Source organism: Salvia hispanica, chromosome 6 (assembly GCF_023119035.1).
Source record: "Salvia hispanica cultivar TCC Black 2014 chromosome 6, UniMelb_Shisp_WGS_1.0, whole genome shotgun sequence".
NCBI classification, from domain to species: Eukaryota; Viridiplantae; Streptophyta; class Magnoliopsida; order Lamiales; family Lamiaceae; genus Salvia; species Salvia hispanica.
The window spans coordinates 41,425,155-41,443,429 of NC_062970.1; the positions used below are offsets into that span (position 1 = coordinate 41,425,155).

Sequence of the window (18,275 nt, forward strand, 5' to 3'; positions counted from 1 at the left end):
AGGACTTCTCATGGCGGACGAAGGGAGTACTATACAAGTGGGACCCCTATTCCACTAACTTTTTTCCACCTATTTTTCTTAATATTCTTAAAACCCGTGTTGTCCATTAATGAGACTCTTAATGGCGGACGGAGGGAGTATAATTCAAGACTCCATTGTTTAGTGTACACGATTTGATTTAAGTGTGTTCATTTTGAAAGAATTGGCCAATTCTTGTGTTCACTTTCCACTAATTAATTGTTGGGGGCCTTACAATTGAAGCGGGGTCGGCACTATTCATGCTAATTGAGGAAGAATTGAATCTTGCAAAATTGGTAAGATTTGTATGTACATTGAAAAGTGCACCAAGAAATGGACTTGATTTTACATATTTGCCCCACCTTTTCACTTTTTCACCTTTCCACATTTTCACTTGGAGGGATAAATTTGTCAATCTATAATTATATTAAGTCAAAGTCTTTATTTTATATAATATTTGGATCATAGTATACTAAACAAGAGGGAACATACGAGATATGTGGCCAATTATGGCTCAAATCTTGAAGGGCCCAAATTGATAGAAATGAAATATGAGAAAGTGAACACCCCCTTAAATGTTAGACTTTGACAAATTATGGATTGACAAATTTAACTAAAAATGATGAGTGAGAGAGAAGTAATGAGGAGGAAAGGTGGGGCAAATGTGTAAAATCAAATCTATTTCTTGGTAGATGGCCCAATGCAAAAACAAATCTTACATAGTAGTACTGTCTAAGATTTCAATTCTTGCTCATTTCTTTGAACAAGACGGGCCTTTGCCTAATTCTAGAGCTTCCTCAACTTAATTAGTGGAAGGTGAACAATCATAATTTCCCAGTTAACATAAAGTCCTAAGTTAGAGTACTATGTATGGTGTCCCAATTTTTTTAACTTAAGGTCCTTAGTTAACGGAGGAGTACAATGTATAGTATCCCAATTTTTCATTTTAGGTTGTCTTTTAATAATCATCTCACTTTATTTTTATTATTTTTTAGTAATTGATCTTATATGTAATTTATTTTAGTTACATTTTATTATAGATAGGATCTACTACATTTCATAAAGTTGGACACATGTTGAGGGAAGAAGAAGAAAGTATATGACTCGAAAGTTTGAACATGCATTTGAGAAAGTAAATTTATTATAGTGATGTAAATTGAATAATTAAGTATTTATAATGAATGAAAGTTTGAAGAAAATAATTAATTATGAGATGTATCAGTATGGAAAAGCTTTCTATATTTTCACTTAGATTTTGTGTACCACACCTTTCCAAAAATTTCTCTATCAAAATAAATAGAGTACATTTCGTGAATTATTTGATTTGACCATATAAATTTTACTCCATTTGTGAAGAATACTCCAAAATATTTGAAAATCCAAAATCGCCATTCTCCCGCCTAAACACAATCTGGAGCTTCTTTTCAACCTTATATCCCCAGGAATCAATCGAGATTCGAATCCCTAATCTCACTTTCACTCCAATCTTCATCACCTACACTCCAAAAACACAAAAGAGCAGCTCAATCAAATCTCGCAAAATGTCCACAGCATCGGTGCGCCGGATTAAAGAGCGCGGCGGCGGAGGAGGGAAAATCTCCGCCGCACCCGCCGCCGGCAAAGTCTCCCCAGTTTCAACCGGGAAGGAGAATCCCAGGCCCACGTCACGGGTTCGGGCGGCGACGCAGAAGCCCACTCTGAAGCCCATGGCGCGGGTAGACAAGTCCGTGGCGCTGCCGCCGCCGCCACAGGCGGAGGAGACACGGCCCAGGCGTTCTAGCTCATCTGTGCCGAGAGGTAGGAGTTCTAGCCCCTTTGAATTTAGTAGGGCATTGCCTGATTTAAGGAAAAATGCTTCGAGGGGTTGTGTCGGCTCGGCCAGGGGAAAAGAGAGTGGGGCTAGTTTGAAAGGTTTGAATGTGAAATGTGGTGGAAAATTTGATCTTGAACAAAGTGTTGGAAAGGATTTGACCAAAAAAGGGGTTTTTTTGGGTGACCTAAGCAAAGATAAGGTCAACATTAGGGCTGCCAACGAGGGGAGGTGCAATATGAAAGATGAAAGATCGAATCTTGAGAAATGGGGTTTGAAAGATTTCATGAAAATTGAACCAAGTATGGAGGAGCCAAAAGGGGAATCTCAAGAAAATGGGAAACTAGATGTAACGGTTATAACTGGGGATGGTGATGAAAAAGGACGGAACTTGAAGCCCGTGGTGAAAAAATCTGATATTGAGGAAGTTAGTTTGAAAACTGGTTCAGAGGCTGGTCCCAAAAGTAGCAAATTTACTGAGGAAGTGAAGATGAAGTCTAGCGCAGTAGGAGTCGTACCAGGGTCAAGTTCAAGGGAGTCGAAGATGGTGAACACAGGTGGTAGCGGTCCGAGTGCTCCCAGAGAGAATGCTGCAAACAAGTATCCAAGCAAGCTTCATGAGAAGCTTGCCTTTTTGGAAGGGAAAGTGAAAAGGATAGCATCTGATATAAAGAGGACGAAAGAAATATTGGACATGAATAACCCGGATGCCTCCAAGTTGATGTTGTCGGATATTCAAGAGAAGATTACGGGGATCGAGAAGGCCATGGTATGTGTTGCTGGTGGCGATGTGGAAAAGACTCTGGTTGATAAAGAAAAGGAAGTCAGGGATGCTCAGGGCACATCTAAGGGTTTGAATGCTGAAGATTTGGAAGCACGGCTGTTTCCTCATCATAAGTTGATTAGAGATAGGACTTTATCCAAGGCAACAGTTAGAGGTTCTGAGACTTGTGTATCAGAAGTCGGAGAGTCTACAGACACTCTTGCTGTGGATGAGAAGGCAACTATTTTCGAAGACAATTCTGTTGCTGTGGAATTGCTTGTGGCTAAGGAAGAATCACATGTTGGTGAAGAAGTAAGAGAGCTTCAAGAGATGGACGGTTCTAAGACGTTTGTTGCAGAAAGTTCTTCTTTAAATGCACTTAATGACAAAGTTAGTATTGATGCTTTCCTTATTGCTGATGAAAAGCTTAATGAATTTGATGACGAAGAGATAGTGCCAGCCATGACATTCGAAGAGGAGGTAGAGGAAGACTCTAGTTATAAACTGAATGGTATCGGGCGGAAGACCACAACTGGAGGTTGGTTTGTGTCCGAGGGAGAGTCTGTTCTTCTGGCTCATGATGATGGATATTGTTCTTTTTATGACATTTCTAATTCTGAGGTACAACCATAATTATTTCTTGTATGCTTGTTATTTTGTACTGTTAAATCATAGTGAATGGCTAAACATTGCAAAAATATCGTCTCTTCACAGGAGAAGGCCGAATACAAGCCCCCATCTGGAGTTGTCCCAAATATATGGCAAGATTGCTGGATGGTACGAGCCCCTAGTGCAGATGGATGTTCTGGAAGATATGTTGTGGCGGCATCTGCTGGAAATTCTGCGAATTCAGGCTTCTGCTCGTGGGATTTCTACACCAAAAAGATATGTGCTTATCATTTTGAAGATGAAACCACTCGTGTTAGAACAGCCCTTGCTCCTCTGCCGAACAACACAATGCATGGAAGATTCACTCTGTCAAATGCTATGGCTGCTGAAAACCAACAATGGTGGTATAAACCATGTGGACCTCTCATTATGTCGGGTTGTAGCTATCAGAGGATGGTCCAACTCTATGATATCCGTGATGGGGAGCAAGTGATGAAATGGGAGTTGCATAGGCCTCTTACCGCAATGGACTATTCAAGTCCTTTGCAGTGGAGAACTAGAGGAAAAGTGGCAGTCGCAGAATCGGACAGTATTTCTGTTTGGGATGTCAGCTCTCTTAGTTCTCAGGCACTGCTTTCAGTATCTTCTTCTGGTCGTAGAATCTCCGCTTTTCATGTGAATAACACTGATGCGGAACTTGGTGGAGGAGTTAGACAAAGGTAAGAGAAATCGAATGTGGTTTTTCTTTATAAATACTCTTTATATTATGTGTGTGTCTGTCAACACATATCTCTTTATTGCTTTTTATTTTTTTTTATTTTTGAGTAAGTTATCTTCTCGACTATGGAGTTCCTTCGATGAAGAGTCATTAGCAGCTACTGATTTATACATTTTATACAGGGTTAGTTCAGCAGAAGCAGAAGGAAATGATGGAGTATTCTGCACTTCAGATTCCATCAATGTTCTAGATTTCCGTCAACCTTCAGGCATTGCTCTAAAGATACCTAAAGTTGGAGTGGACGTGCAGTCAGCTTTCTCACGTGGGGATTCCATCTACATTGGATGTTCTACTTTAACATCAGCTGCGAAAAAGCAATACTCCTCCCAAATCCAGCAGTTCTCTTTGCGCAAACAGAGGCTCTTCAGCACATATATGTTACCTGAGTCAAATGCTCACAGCAGCTTCACAGCATTGACCCAAGTTTGGGGAAGTTCAAACTACGTCATGGGAGTTAGTGGACTTGGTTTATTTGTTTTCGACTCCTTGAAGGATGATGGACTACCTTCCTACACAATGGATTATAACAGCTCCCAAAATGTCAAAGAAATCATTGGACAAGATGACATGTACTATCCCTCTTTCGATTACTTGTCTTCAAGGGTCCTGCTCATATCCAAAGATCGTCCTGCGCAGTGGAGGTACTTATTCTAGGTTAAATTTGTATCTGCTTGGACTTGGATTGAGCAATTACTTATTGCCTCTCGGTTTGCAATGTTAGCTTATGTATTAGTGAAAACTTGTTTCTTTGAGTGATTGTGAGGTGGTTTTTTTTAATGAAGCAGCTTTGTTTGTAATTACTGCATTGTATATCTGGTTTTCTTCCGTTTTGCTTATGCAAGTATGATAACACAATGGTTTTGGATTGAAATAATATAAAGTGATGCTACTGTGTGATCAATCCTCCATATATGGCAACAATATAGCAAGTATTGCAGCATTTGAAGCAGCACTTTGTGTAAATGCAGGTAGACGATAATGTCTTTTGAATCTGACGCCTTGGCAGTTTGTATGAATCTATTTCTTTACTTTGATGAAGCACAGAGCCTTTAAAATCTGAAGTAGGACACAAGTTTTATTTACTCGAATTTCAAAAAGATGTAGTAATTCAATTCCTTTCTTTGCATTTTCTTGATAGACTATTTGTCTATATACATAGTTATAGCTCACACATCAAATCAAGATACAATTGTCTAGATTAGTAAGGTAAAGTAGATTGCTGGACGTGAAAGTATAGACATAGCTCGTGCTTTTGTGATTATCAGCAATCAACCAATGCATTGTTGCCAGAAGCCTTTTCCATCATTGTAGAGTAGAACTTGTGAATTCTCGAGTGCCTGTCTCGTTGAGAGCTATGTGGGGGTTCATGGTTAGTTGAAACGTCGTGTGCTCGTTCTCCTTGATAGTGATACTGATGCATCACAAGATCTCAGTCCGAATCCATTTCTTTGAATGGTAAGGGCACTGTCTTGACTGCTCTAAACTTGCCAGCATTGTGCAAGTGCTCATTTTCCAACCTGTGATTTTTTGCCATTTAGTGTTAGTGAACACTGAACACAGATTTGAATGATGCTATCTTGGGCTATTAATTTTGTACTATCTTTTACCTGTAGTAGTTCCAGTGTCCACGCCTTATCACCTCCATCGAAGCCAAGAAGAAGTCGAGCATGTGCATCTCCAACGCCCCTGCGTTGAACTTGATCACCGCCTCCACCCATAGTATTCTCAGGACAAAGTTCAATGCCTGAAAATTCACACACAAACACAGGTCAGAGAGAGAAAAAGAGAGATGAATTAATCGAGAGAGACAGAGACACACAATGGACACATAGTAAATGGTTGTGTTCTTGAGCACGAGATGATCTCTGAGCCATGGATTCTTGGACTTCCTATTGAGAAGCCCCCAATCCTTAACAAAATCCCAATACATCTGGTAAACTGTGGCCACAACTGAAGTCACCAAAACTGCGAACAGCCATAACTTCGATGGCTGTCTGGCGTAGGTTAGCCTTACCCCCGCTGCCACCATGGCTGACACATACTTCCCTAGATTAGCCAGGTGATCCGGATTGCTCTCATCGAACCATCTCCTTGCACACTAACACAAACACACAAACGTTAGTCGAAGCTAGATATCTACATAATCATATATATGCTAATGCTTCACACCTGCATTGCTCGCCAGTAGTAGGGCGCAAAGGAGATGACATATGCCAGCTCCCTATACATCTTCCCCGACTTGCAGGTCTCATAGCGGTGCGTTTTGAACCCTCCCGCGACAAGATAGCACGACGCGGCTTCCATGTGCCTCAACAATGGGATCTGGCTAGTTAGCTGATCAGCCATGAAGAAGTCCACCAGCAAAACCTGCAACGAAAGTATATATCAAAATCTTCAATCTTGAAGCTGACAATACTCAATATGCAATCGAAATCTCATAGTACCTTGTAAAAAGGGGAGCAGATGATGTTCCGGATGACTCTAAGGAAACAGTAGCGCGTTGGCCGGTAAAACACGTTCAACGGGCATATCAGCAGCAGGAGAGCACACTACCAAAACAAACTTTATCAAACTTTGTGCATGAATTCAAGGTGTGGTAACACAGAACATCGAAATCAACTAACCAGCAGCAAGACCCCGGGGATGAAATCGACCTCGTGAGGAAAGAAGCCCGTTGAGAGCAAGACGAGGTGCAGCACCAGAGCAGCAACGACAGCAGTCATCAAAGAGGTGCAGATGAGGAAGGCGTCCCTGTACTTGAGGGCATTGCTAGGCTGGAACTCAAAGATGAAGTTGTAGTTTATCCTGCTGTTTTTCCACATAAGAAGATTGCAACCATACATGAACAAATGCAGGCTCAGCAATGCAAACATGCTGCAAATTGCCCCAAAAATCAACAGAGTTAGTAATAGCATATATGATAGTATATCATCTGATTCTGTCAATGAAAAAAAGTTGCAAAAATTCACCTAAAAATCGGATAGACCATTTCCATATACGCTGTCTGTGTTGCTGGTGAGAACATGCCACTTATATGTGCCAAGATTGCATAGACACAAAACAGTGTCACAAAACTACCTGTGAATAAACCTGTGACCACAGTAACACAGAATTGATTCATGCCTCAATCCAGATTAGTTTGAATATTTAACAGACATGATCATCGTACCAACGAAAAAGGTGACAACGTGGGAGTCTTTGTGATGCAGTGGCCTCAAGAACTTCATGGCTTTCTTCCTGTCATTGTTGGTGTAGTGCTCTGTGAATAAGGACTCTACTTCATCCATCAATCTTACCACCTTAATTTCCACAACACCTTATGTTAATTATTACTATAACATTCAACACTTATTTTCTAGACCATTGAATGTTACTACACCTTATCTGAACTGATGAAATCGGATCTCTTCACTCTTTTCAGGTAATCCACTGATGCATGCTGATTCGATACCTGTTCATGCATTGAAAACGCTAATCAAACGGGAGAACTCATCCCAAAATACTAAAAATCCCGCATTATATACACATACCTTATCGAATTTCTTGAGTATCTTTGTGAAGGCAACCATATTCAACGAGCTGCCAAAACACATCAAACAAACTCTCATTACAACACTCACTCACTTTATACTATATTAAATCATGATTGGCGAAGTGAAAATGTGGAAAACCTGTATGTTTTAAGCAAGCCAAGGCCTCTGTAAAGTTCCACAAATGCCCCTCGTATCATCTTATCAGCAGACTGAATCTTGCTCCGGTTGATGCATTCGCCTCCTCCTTTTTTGGGGTGGTTGGAGGAATCCTCACGCAGCATGGATGTGACGGCGGAGATGGTCCGCGCCGGCGTTGTCGCCGGAATGTCTAGTCTCATCGTGATCTTGGGCTTCCTCCCTTTCTTTGGCTTTGATGAATAGTCGAATTTCACCCCATTTTTTTCTAGTGCAGCTATCACATCGTCGGTTGTTTCTTCCGTCGTCGGACTTCCACACTCTTTTTTTACAAATAAAATAAAATACACATGAATTAGTAATGTATAATTTTATTTAATGACTTAATATACACATCTTCTTACCAAAAAAAACAAGGTAGCTATTTCACTTTTAATGTTAAAAACTAGTATATAAAATTATTTTAGTGTATTTGTGAATTATCACACTTGTTTTTTGTCATGTTAGTTTTTGGTTAGTGGACCTATGTACATATTCAACCTTAAGATTATGTCTTTATTGAAATTGTTATTCGCTTTATCGTCGAAAATATGAGCTAGTGAAGATTGTACATGAAGCGTAAATTCGGGTACCCGCGGGTACCCAAACCCGAAAATTCGGGTACCCGAACCCGAAATTTAAAAAATATCATACCCAATATCCGACCCGTATGTGAATTCGGGTATCCTAATACCCGATGCGGGTACCGAACCCAACTAATCGGGTACCCATAAACCTGGAATTATTATATTTAAAATTTATTCTTTTATATAAATTAAATTGTGATGAGAATAGAAATGATTAAACATAACACAATACTTACTATTTATTGACAATAATTCTATATTATATAAAATAGATATAGACATTAGACAAATAGACACTACTTAATTTTAAAATAATTTTTTTTTTGGTATAGTTTGAAACATAAAAGAGATTAAAATAATTTTTAAAGACATTAAATGAACATGTAAATAAAATGGAGAAAGAATAACTAATTAAATATATACTATTTTCAAAAGATAACAAGTAAGAACATAAATAATGCAACATGAACCGAACACGAATGTAAAGAAGTATTAAATCTACATGTGGTTAAATAAAATTACCCTCGATTTACCCTACGGGCCATAGGCCCTATACTAAATAAAAATATTTATCACAAATACATAATTAATCGGGTTTAATCGGGTATTGGTCGGGTACCCTAATACGGGTTTCGGGTACCCTAAACCCAAAAAATTCTAACATTAACTACCCAAACCCATACCCGAACCCATAATTTCGGGTTTCGGGTACCTAAAACCCGTCGGGTATTGGGATTGGGTCGGGAATACCCGAAACCCGCGGATTAAATTTTCAGGCCTACTTACATTTCTTTTCTAGTCTACATAAAATCACGTGACGTACATTCCATCCGTCCTGTAAAAATAAAAATATTTTTACCATTTTAGTCTGTCCAATAAAAATAGATCAATTTTGTTATTCAATTTGATACGTCCTACGTCCTATAAAAATAGCAAAATAATAGTATATGTTATATTACTGCGAGAGGGGAAAAGAAACTAACCGGAGAAGTCCGAGCTCTGTTGCCACGACGGCGAGTCAGGCGCCGAGTCACCAGCGGCGGTCTTAGGCGGCGGGGTTTTCCAGTGGCGGCGATGGCTTAGAACACGCTTGAGGTTTAGCAGTATCTCCAGCTGCTTATTTAGTAATTCTCCTCTTTCAAGAAATTCACTTTCTTTTTCCGAATAGAATTCATTTACTTTTTTCAGCTCATCGTCTAAAATCTCAAAAAATAGCCTAACCTGTTTCATTTATAAAAGTTTAAACAAAAAATACATTAGATGCAAATTAAAATGATATTGTAGTAGTACTATATACCCATGTTCAAGTTTGGTAGTTAACTAGCGATTTGTCGCTATCCTTACTTGATCTAGTGTACTCATTTAAATTATTCTTAGCACTAATTTGGTTTTATATAATAGTACTACTAAAACTTTAGTGTGCTCCACTACTCAAAATGAAGAATTCGAGATACATATTTTTGCCACGTCTCGTAGGTGTAGTGCAACAATAGCTAGATAATATAAATATATTATAGTATTGAATTAAAGAATTAATGCATTAATTGGAATTAATTCCGATAATTCCTACACAACATCAGAAAAAAAGAAAAAGTGCTACTTGGAGAAATTACTAATAATAACCTCATATTCTTCTGAAAAGAGCTGAGTATGCTCAGTTTCATCAATTTCTTCTTCATCCTCACCAATTTTACTCCTCATCTGCAAAAATAATTAATACTATCATTCAAAAAACACCGACTTTTATTGGTTTATATCATTTTCAGGTTGTTAAAATTAGTTTGCCTTTCTCATGATTTCTTCATGATCAAAAGGCAACGAAAATCTGTTTCCTGCTTTAACGCATTGATAAAGACAATATAAAACATAAATCAAGCAACTTTGTAGTAACATTCGTTATTACTGTTCATCAAATGAATTTAATTGAAATACATTAATAAAAAAATTAGTATTACGTAATTTTGTTGTCAGTCTAGTGTAACTACACTCGCCTTTTATTTCATAAAGGGCACCAAATTTTGCTCGAAAACGACGTATCGTGATTGTATTCTCTTCTATTTTTTTCATGAACAAGAAAAAGAAAAATCGAATACTGTTTTTGGTGCAAAATTCTTCAAGCTTTCACATTTTATGCCATCTTTCATGAGTGCGTTACAATGACAGCCTACAATATTTCCCATTAACTAATTTTCCCTTCCTCTCAAGTTAATTTTTTTGACATTTCTTTTCTACAAAATTTATGAAAATTACTTAGAAGAATAAAATTAAATAGTGCAAAAACGAATAAAACGTGAGAGAGACCAAAATAAGAAATACTATTAAAAAGATGTAATTTTACTAAAAAAGGAAATGATCCATTTTAAGTTGTGACATCTCGTAAAAGATACATATAGATTTACTAGAGACAAATAGAGTAAAACAATACGAAAACTATTAAGAAATAAGTTTTTTTACCTGGTTATTTTCGGACCATTTATGGGCGGTGGCGGAGGCGGAGATATTTCCAGCGAGACGGCGAATGGGGTCGAAAATGGAGCGACCGAAATCGGAGTCGGAGTGTTTGGATTTTCTTGCCAACTTAATCTTTTTGATGTGTTTCTTGAGCTGCCAATAGTCGAGAAATGCATCTTTCCATTCCGGGATGAGCTGCGCTTCCAGCTCTTTCGAGAACTTCACCATCTCGTCGACAGAGAAGAAGAAGAAGAAGAAGAAGAAGAAGAAGAAGAAGAAGAAGTAGTAGTGTATAAAAGCATGAGACTCGTGGTGAGAGGAGAGAAGGTATTTATAAGGAATTAAGGAGGGGCAACGTGGAACAAACATATATTTATATGATTTAATTATAGAATTAATTTTTGGTGAAGAAACGAGTTATATACCGAGCAAAAGCAAATTTTGATAGTTGGTCACGTAGCGTCTAAGTATTGTATATTTAAGGATGAAAATGTGGAGAGTGTGAATATCTAGAGTATTATACCCATTTTGTTAGTGAATTTAATACGTTCAAACGATTGTTGTACGTTAAAGTTGTGAAAAATATTATCATTTGTTGATCTTTTGCATTTATAGGCCTTTCTTTCCCATACCAATTAAGAGATAAATTTGGTAGCATCATTAATTACATATAATTATGACTAATTTTACCCTATTTACATTTGTAGAAGAATATTCAACCCTTATAAAAAGATTCACCATAAAATCTTAGTATAAAATAGTCATTCATATTATTTTCATAGAATAAGTTTTTATTCATTTTATTTAAACCATCACAATGGAAAACAAATGAATTGTTTTTTTTTCTATAAAGTAAAAGTTGGGCAATATATTCTTTTATTTGGAAATTCTCTCATATAAAGTTATACTCCCTCCGTTTTCTAAAAATAGGATATGTCACATGTTGGATGCCACAAATAATCTTACAATATAATTATTACTACTTTATATTCTGTTTAAAATTCATATTTGATTCAATAAATTTTGATTTAATTTTCAGTAATATTTTCGTTGTCTTTTTTTTTTTTCTTTTTTACTTAATTATTTGAACTTATTTCCATATTTTTTGTCAAAACTAGAAAAAATATAATGTCAAATATATGTTAAATTTCTGAAAATAAAACATTATTGATAGAAAAAAAAATATAAGTATTTGCCTTTTGAATTTGAATTGAAAGTATTATTGTTCGTTCTTTAGTTAATATGGGGGATTATAATGTCAAATTAAAGTACAATTAAAATAGGTAAATTCCTTAATTTTTGCATATGATTGAAATTACAAAAATGCCCCAACTTGTGTTATAGGAGTCTTACGTTAAGATATGGCATGACCTGTTTCCTAATCGGCTCTGCCTACGTTCTTAACCTTAATTGTAGCTAGATTAATTATCTAACAGTAATGCTTTGCAGCTAAAATATAATGTTGGCCAGCTACACAATGACATTTTCATAAATAATTATAATGATTAATATAATAAATTAAAAGGAATAGATAGTGGTAAAATGATCTTAAATAACTCTTTTCTCACCAATAATTAAAGAGATTATACATTTAATTTAAAATGAAAATAAAAAAATATTTTCTAACAACTGTTACATACTTACACGAATGCAACCACATTTCATAATAATTTATTTCTTTGTGCGTTTATTTCCTAATCAGCTATACCAAATTGTAGTATTTTTTAGTATGTTTTTCATAGTTTCAATATTAAGGATGTTATCAAATGAAAACTCTATATATTGTACAAATTTAAAATTATGATTTTGACCATTAAAAAATGTCAACAGATCACAAAAAAACATCAACAGGAAAATATCAACAGAATTTCAACGGTTGTCAATGATTGATGTTAAGCATCAACAGGAAAATATTAACAGAATTTCAATGGTTGTCAATGATTGATGTTGTGTTGATATTGTGTTGATATTGTGTTGACATTAAAATCTTAAAATTTTACACTATATTGATATTGTATTGAAACTGTATTTAAAATGTATTAAGAAATTTTGAGTTCGTACAATATATAAATTTGTATTTTATCACTACCCACCCTAATATTACGTATAAGAATGCACAATGGTAGTCGTTTCTAGAATGGATTAGGCTAAATATGAAGCCGTTATCACTACCCACCCTAATATTACGTATAAGAATGCACAATGGTAGTCGTTTCTAGAATGGATTAGGCTAAATATGAAGCCGTTATATTGGAATGCCAATAATAATATAATACATAGGCTGGCATAATAGTCGTTGGGATGTCGATTAAATTAAATACTGTAATAATTTAGCACATATTCTAGCTCATAATTTTTTACATTTCATGCATTTATAATTTAATCTTTTGTCAATTATTTTTTCTATATATTCCTATTTTATAATGCCTTTAATTTTAAATTTCTTGTACATTAATTCTATCACCACTAATTTTGAGATTTTTCAAAAAGTACTCGATTCATAAGGCCAAACAATCTAAAGTACCTTTATATACATATATATTTACATAAAGTAAAGAAGTGGAATCAAGAATGAATGATAGTGCCATTAGCTAGCATTAACAAAAGAAAGAAATTAAGAGTGTACGTGTTAAGTTAAACCGTCAAATGGTAAATTCCAAAATTAAAAAATAAAAAAGTAGGAAAATAACTAGTGGTAGAAAAAAGACAATTAATGAATACGTATGATAACGTGGTGGTTTAAGTTTAAGAGATCCATTTTGAGAATCCTACGCGGCGGAGTTGGTGGCGCAACTGAATATCCCGGCCATCGTGTCAGTGCCGCGAATCCCACTGCGAATTAAATACTAATAATAGTACTATATGTTATCTCTTCTTCTAATAGAATGAGTTTAGATCTACAAAATATACACTCTCCCGTCTCATTAAATAAGAAATAATTTGTTTTTTTACACGGGATTTTATATAATGTTATTTTGTGAAACGATAAAGAATAAAATATGAGAAAGTAAAAAAGTAAAAATGAGGTATTTCCATTTTATGAAGCATTTTATATTTAATGATATTTCCATTTTATGAAGCATTTTATATTTAATGAGACGACTAAAAAAGAAAATATTTTATTTTTATTGGACATGTTAAATATTTATATACTCCATGTCACTAGTATGTATGGGTTTTAGCTCTGAATTTGTGTATGTATATATAAGCACGAATCATGATGGGACGTACACATAATCCCTCTGTCTAATTCAACGACTATTTTTTTTTTGTCGCGTGATATTTCAAATTTTAGAAATGCATAATTTTGATAGGAAATTGCAAAAAAAATTGTTTCAATTTGAACGAGATTGATGATTATGAAATGATTAAAATGAATTTTAACTTTACTACTACTACAAAATTTGTGTTAATTGGTTCACAATGAAGAGGTGTTGGGTCGAAGACCCTACCCGACCCGGAAAATCAGATGTCTAAGTAATTGTATTTTATGTTTTTTTTTTTGATAAAAAATTGTATTTTATGTTGAAATAAAAACTGCCCAAGATCATGGGAGAAATCTTTTCATACTGCATGAATTTCAAATTAATATTTTTAAAATGAAGTAAAATTAAATTATTGGGATTCCTTAAGTTAGATAATATAAATTAGTTTTGTGACATTCGGTTAGGATATTTGCCTACAAGTTTGGAATTTAGCCCACTTTCGATTTTGATAAAATTTACTTTGATGTTTGTATAGCATGGGATTGCATAAACTAATGTGAATCTGTTTTAAATGTCCAACTGTAGATAGAGGGGCTCTTGATGATTCGAGAACATCTCTAGTTGACATAATTAAGTTTCCTCTAATAAATAAAAATGTTTTATAAAAGATAAACATGGTGCTTAGTTAGTGGCCAGAAAATGGATTTTGACCGAACAATTTCATTATATCAACCAAGTAATTTTCTTACTTAATTAGTAATTATGTCGCATTAATCAATTTGTTTTTGATACACATTTGGACAATTCCGTTAACATTCATATAAAATTATTAACATCCTTTTTTTAGCTGTAAAATTATAAGAGGAACAACAACTTAATTGGCAAGTAGTACCCTTCCTATCCATTACATTGAGAAGATGAGTCATTATAAAATTAAATAAAAAATCCTTATATTTTTTAAAAAGGCGATTTTGTTGGAGCAGCCACTATAAAGATATCTATTGACTGCTGGCACTTATATAATAATTTTGTTATACATATTTCAAATCATAATATTTTAACTATGTCCCGACATGCGACAAGGTTGTTTAATTGTTTTCATCAAAATTTGTCACGGAGTTTGGTGGAGTACTATTTTGTGGCGTGAATTTTTTTATAAAATCAAAATACTTATATATCATCAAAATGTTAAAGAATTTCTAAATTATTTAGACGTGTTTAAATAAATTAAGGGACTGCACATTATTAAAATTAAAATTTCTCCACAATAAAAAAATTCATGATTTTATTTTATGCTGCTTTTTGAGCAATTTATTTATAAGAAATTGACAAAAAAAACATTGGATTTTTTTTTTCATGACCACTAAATTAGTGAAATTGTGCAAGATTTGGGTGTGGCACTTTCCGATTGGCTTTAAAAAATCGTATTTAATATATTAGTCATCTAATTATGTAACAATTAATTAGCTTTAAATAAATCTCATTTAGCATAACAATTTAAACATGTCATTTGATTAGGTACAATTCCAATTGTCCACGACATAATTATCGAAATAAAGACTGAATTTCAAATTTTCAATACCACTTATAACACGATACACATTTTTTTGCTATTTCGTGATTTCGTGTATGTGGTAGATAAGGTCGTGGTGGACAGTGGGATTCGTTACATATCATTTTACGAATCTAATTATATATAGAAGATGAAATCCGATTTGAATTTTTTTAAATGTCGTTTTAATGAGTTACACACCGAATTTATGAATAGGACGATTGTGTTTTGTGAGTAAGAATAGTTAATGATGGAATCAATTTCGCCAAAAGAGGATTAAAGAAAACGACACGAAGTGGGAAAATAAAGAGGTAGCAATATGTAGTTGATGACGAGGAGATGCATCAAAGTTCTGGTTAACGTAACAGTGCTATTTACTTTATTAATTTCGTAGTTTGGTGGCGACTCCTCTCTAGATAGGATTATTTTTCTTTAATTAGTAAGATAAAAATGTTGGAACATTGCCCTTCTTTAGTTGTGTTGGAAACGTTGTTCTTTGTGTGTGTGGTGCTAAGATGATTTGAACGAAAAATTATTATAAATCTAGTTAGGGTTTATTCTCTAATTCAGTTGTAAATTTATCATAACAAAATGTGGAAAAAGAAAAGATGGGAAAAATGGGGAATACTATCAAGCTGCGAATTGATATTGATGTTGTGCTTTTGGGTTTTGGGTTGCTCGTGTTTTGGATGACAATGGTTTATTGCCGGTCTTAGAGCATCCGCAATGGTCGGCTAGCGACCGGCTAGCCGAACCATTGGAGTCGGCCAGCGCGAAATCGGCGAGCCGATCGGCGTGGGCTGGCCGATGCGCTGGCCGCCATTGTGGCGGCCCGATCGGCCAGCGCCGAATTTTGTTTTTTTTTTTTAATTCTTTTTTTAATTTTTTTTAATTCTTTTTTTTTTTTAAAAAAAAATTTAATTCTTTTTTTTTTAATTTTTGAAAAACTATATAAACGCGATTTTCTCTATCTCTAAATTTCTGTACAAGAGAACATCTAGCGATGGACAACAACAACTAGCCCAATACAAAATTAAGACCTAAAACAGAAACATGTCATACCGTCGGGCCCCGTTCGGCTAGCGGCAAACTATAACAGATTCAAGGTGGCTCGTGTGTGGAAGCCCGGATTTTTTTTTATTATGTTATTTTTATGATTTTTAGTTAATGTACTTTTTTTTATTTAAATAAAATTAATGAATTTCCCGTATATGTCTCGTAAATTTAATTCCGTATTTTAATCGTAATTTTAATTCCGTAAATGTAGTATATTTTGAATTATTTTTATTGCGGCTGCCCTATGGCTAGCCTATGGCTGGCCTATTGCTGGCCTAAGCACCATTACGGATGCTCTTATATACTTGGTTCGTAAGATTTTATGATTTAGAGCATTTTTCATTAATTGAATAATATATATTGGAGTGGAAAAAGGAGAATGGGTTGTTTAGAAAAGTATTGCATTGTACATGCTTGAAAAAAGTTACTCCCTATGTCCCATTAGAAATGAAACGTTTTCCATTTTAGTTTGTCCGATCTCATTAAAATTGAAACATTTCTAAAAAAGGAAACAGTACTCTCTCTACTTTTCATTCTCTCTTCATTAACTCACAAAACAACACTACATGAAATCTCGTGTCAAAAAACAAATATTGTATATTTAATGGGGGGTTTGGATCCCGATAGTGCATTTAGCCACAACAGGGGGGTGTTGTTACATACATATTATTATTAAATAAAAATAAATATTGATATTTTTAATAATATATTTTATTAATATATTAATAGTGTGTATTTAACAACACCCCCTATTGTGACTGAATGCACAGCCGGGAATCCAAACCCATTTAATGGGATGGAAGGAATACTACTCTGTACTATTTTTTTAACCACCAAGAATGTGCAACAAATGTGTTATTAGACGCCTATTATAAGTTCATTTTTTAACATCACTTCTTTTTAGTTTACATAAAAGCCTTTTCATTCCTCACCATCTCAATTCATTATTTGATCTTGATGTGAAAAGAGTGGATGCCTGATAAGATATCCATTTTTTTCAGAAAAAGTCACCCTTCACTTGAAAAGAATATGAAATTATCACGAGCAATGTTATCTGGATGCGGGTTTCAATGGAAAAAAAAACAATGAAAGTTTGTGAAAAAGATAAATGAAGACACGAACCAAAAATAGGCAGGGCCCAATTGAGAATAAAATGAAAAATTATTTGATATTATTAATGGTATCTATATACATTAGTTTGCCAAGACAATAAAATGCCAAAAGGAAAGGAGGTCATCAAGAGAGTTCCAAAATGATTATTGTTCAATAATAATGAAAAAAACCATGCCAGAGAAAATAAGACTAAATAATTTATTCAGATGTTTTTACTGAACAATGTTATCTTGCCTTTCTTATATATATAGACTGCATTTCCATTTCGAAGTTCTAAGTTTATAGTACTGTATTTTGCTACTATACGTCTATAGACCCTATACCATACTTCACAAGTTCACATAATATATATACAAAATAATGTAATAAGTAATAACATAAGAAATAAAGAAATTAAAAGACTTTTTATAAAAAGATATTCGAATCCAATATGAATTATTAAAATATTTAATGGGTCCAACACATGCTATCCATATGCTTGAACTAATTATGAGGCGTGTGAAATGAAGAGAAATAGGAAACTATAGTGAAGTCATAAGTGGGTGTCCAAACTTCTCCCACGATAGAGCTATCGATTAATCAAGTGAACGATATCAGATTTTGGTTGAAGATTTATACTAGGTTT

General features: G+C 34.6%; 2 protein-coding genes across 2 annotated transcripts; one reads left to right on the forward strand and one right to left on the reverse strand.

Moving 5' to 3' along the window:
* Window positions 1-1,464: 1,464 nt before the first annotated feature.
* On the forward strand, window positions 1,465-4,879 carry LOC125192009 (KIN14B-interacting protein At4g14310). Its single transcript, XM_048089462.1, has 3 exons — window positions 1,465-3,212; window positions 3,306-3,919; window positions 4,101-4,879. The coding sequence occupies exons 1-3, from the start codon at window positions 1,560-1,562 to the stop codon at window positions 4,630-4,632; spliced, it is 2,799 nt and encodes a 932-aa protein (XP_047945419.1). The 5' UTR covers window positions 1,465-1,559; the 3' UTR covers window positions 4,633-4,879.
* A 187-nt stretch (window positions 4,880-5,066) lies between these two features.
* LOC125192081 (phosphate transporter PHO1-like) lies at window positions 5,067-11,027 on the reverse strand. Its single transcript, XM_048089536.1, has 14 exons — window positions 10,727-11,027; window positions 9,896-9,973; window positions 9,256-9,493; window positions 7,650-7,968; window positions 7,509-7,557; window positions 7,358-7,429; window positions 7,148-7,277; window positions 6,948-7,068; window positions 6,603-6,852; window positions 6,423-6,527; window positions 6,148-6,345; window positions 5,798-6,076; window positions 5,586-5,722; window positions 5,067-5,495 (listed from the first exon to the last, which is right to left on the reverse strand). The coding sequence occupies exons 1-14, from the start codon at window positions 10,949-10,951 to the stop codon at window positions 5,408-5,410; spliced, it is 2,289 nt and encodes a 762-aa protein (XP_047945493.1). The 5' UTR covers window positions 10,952-11,027; the 3' UTR covers window positions 5,067-5,407.
* Window positions 11,028-18,275: the final 7,248 nt, after the last annotated feature.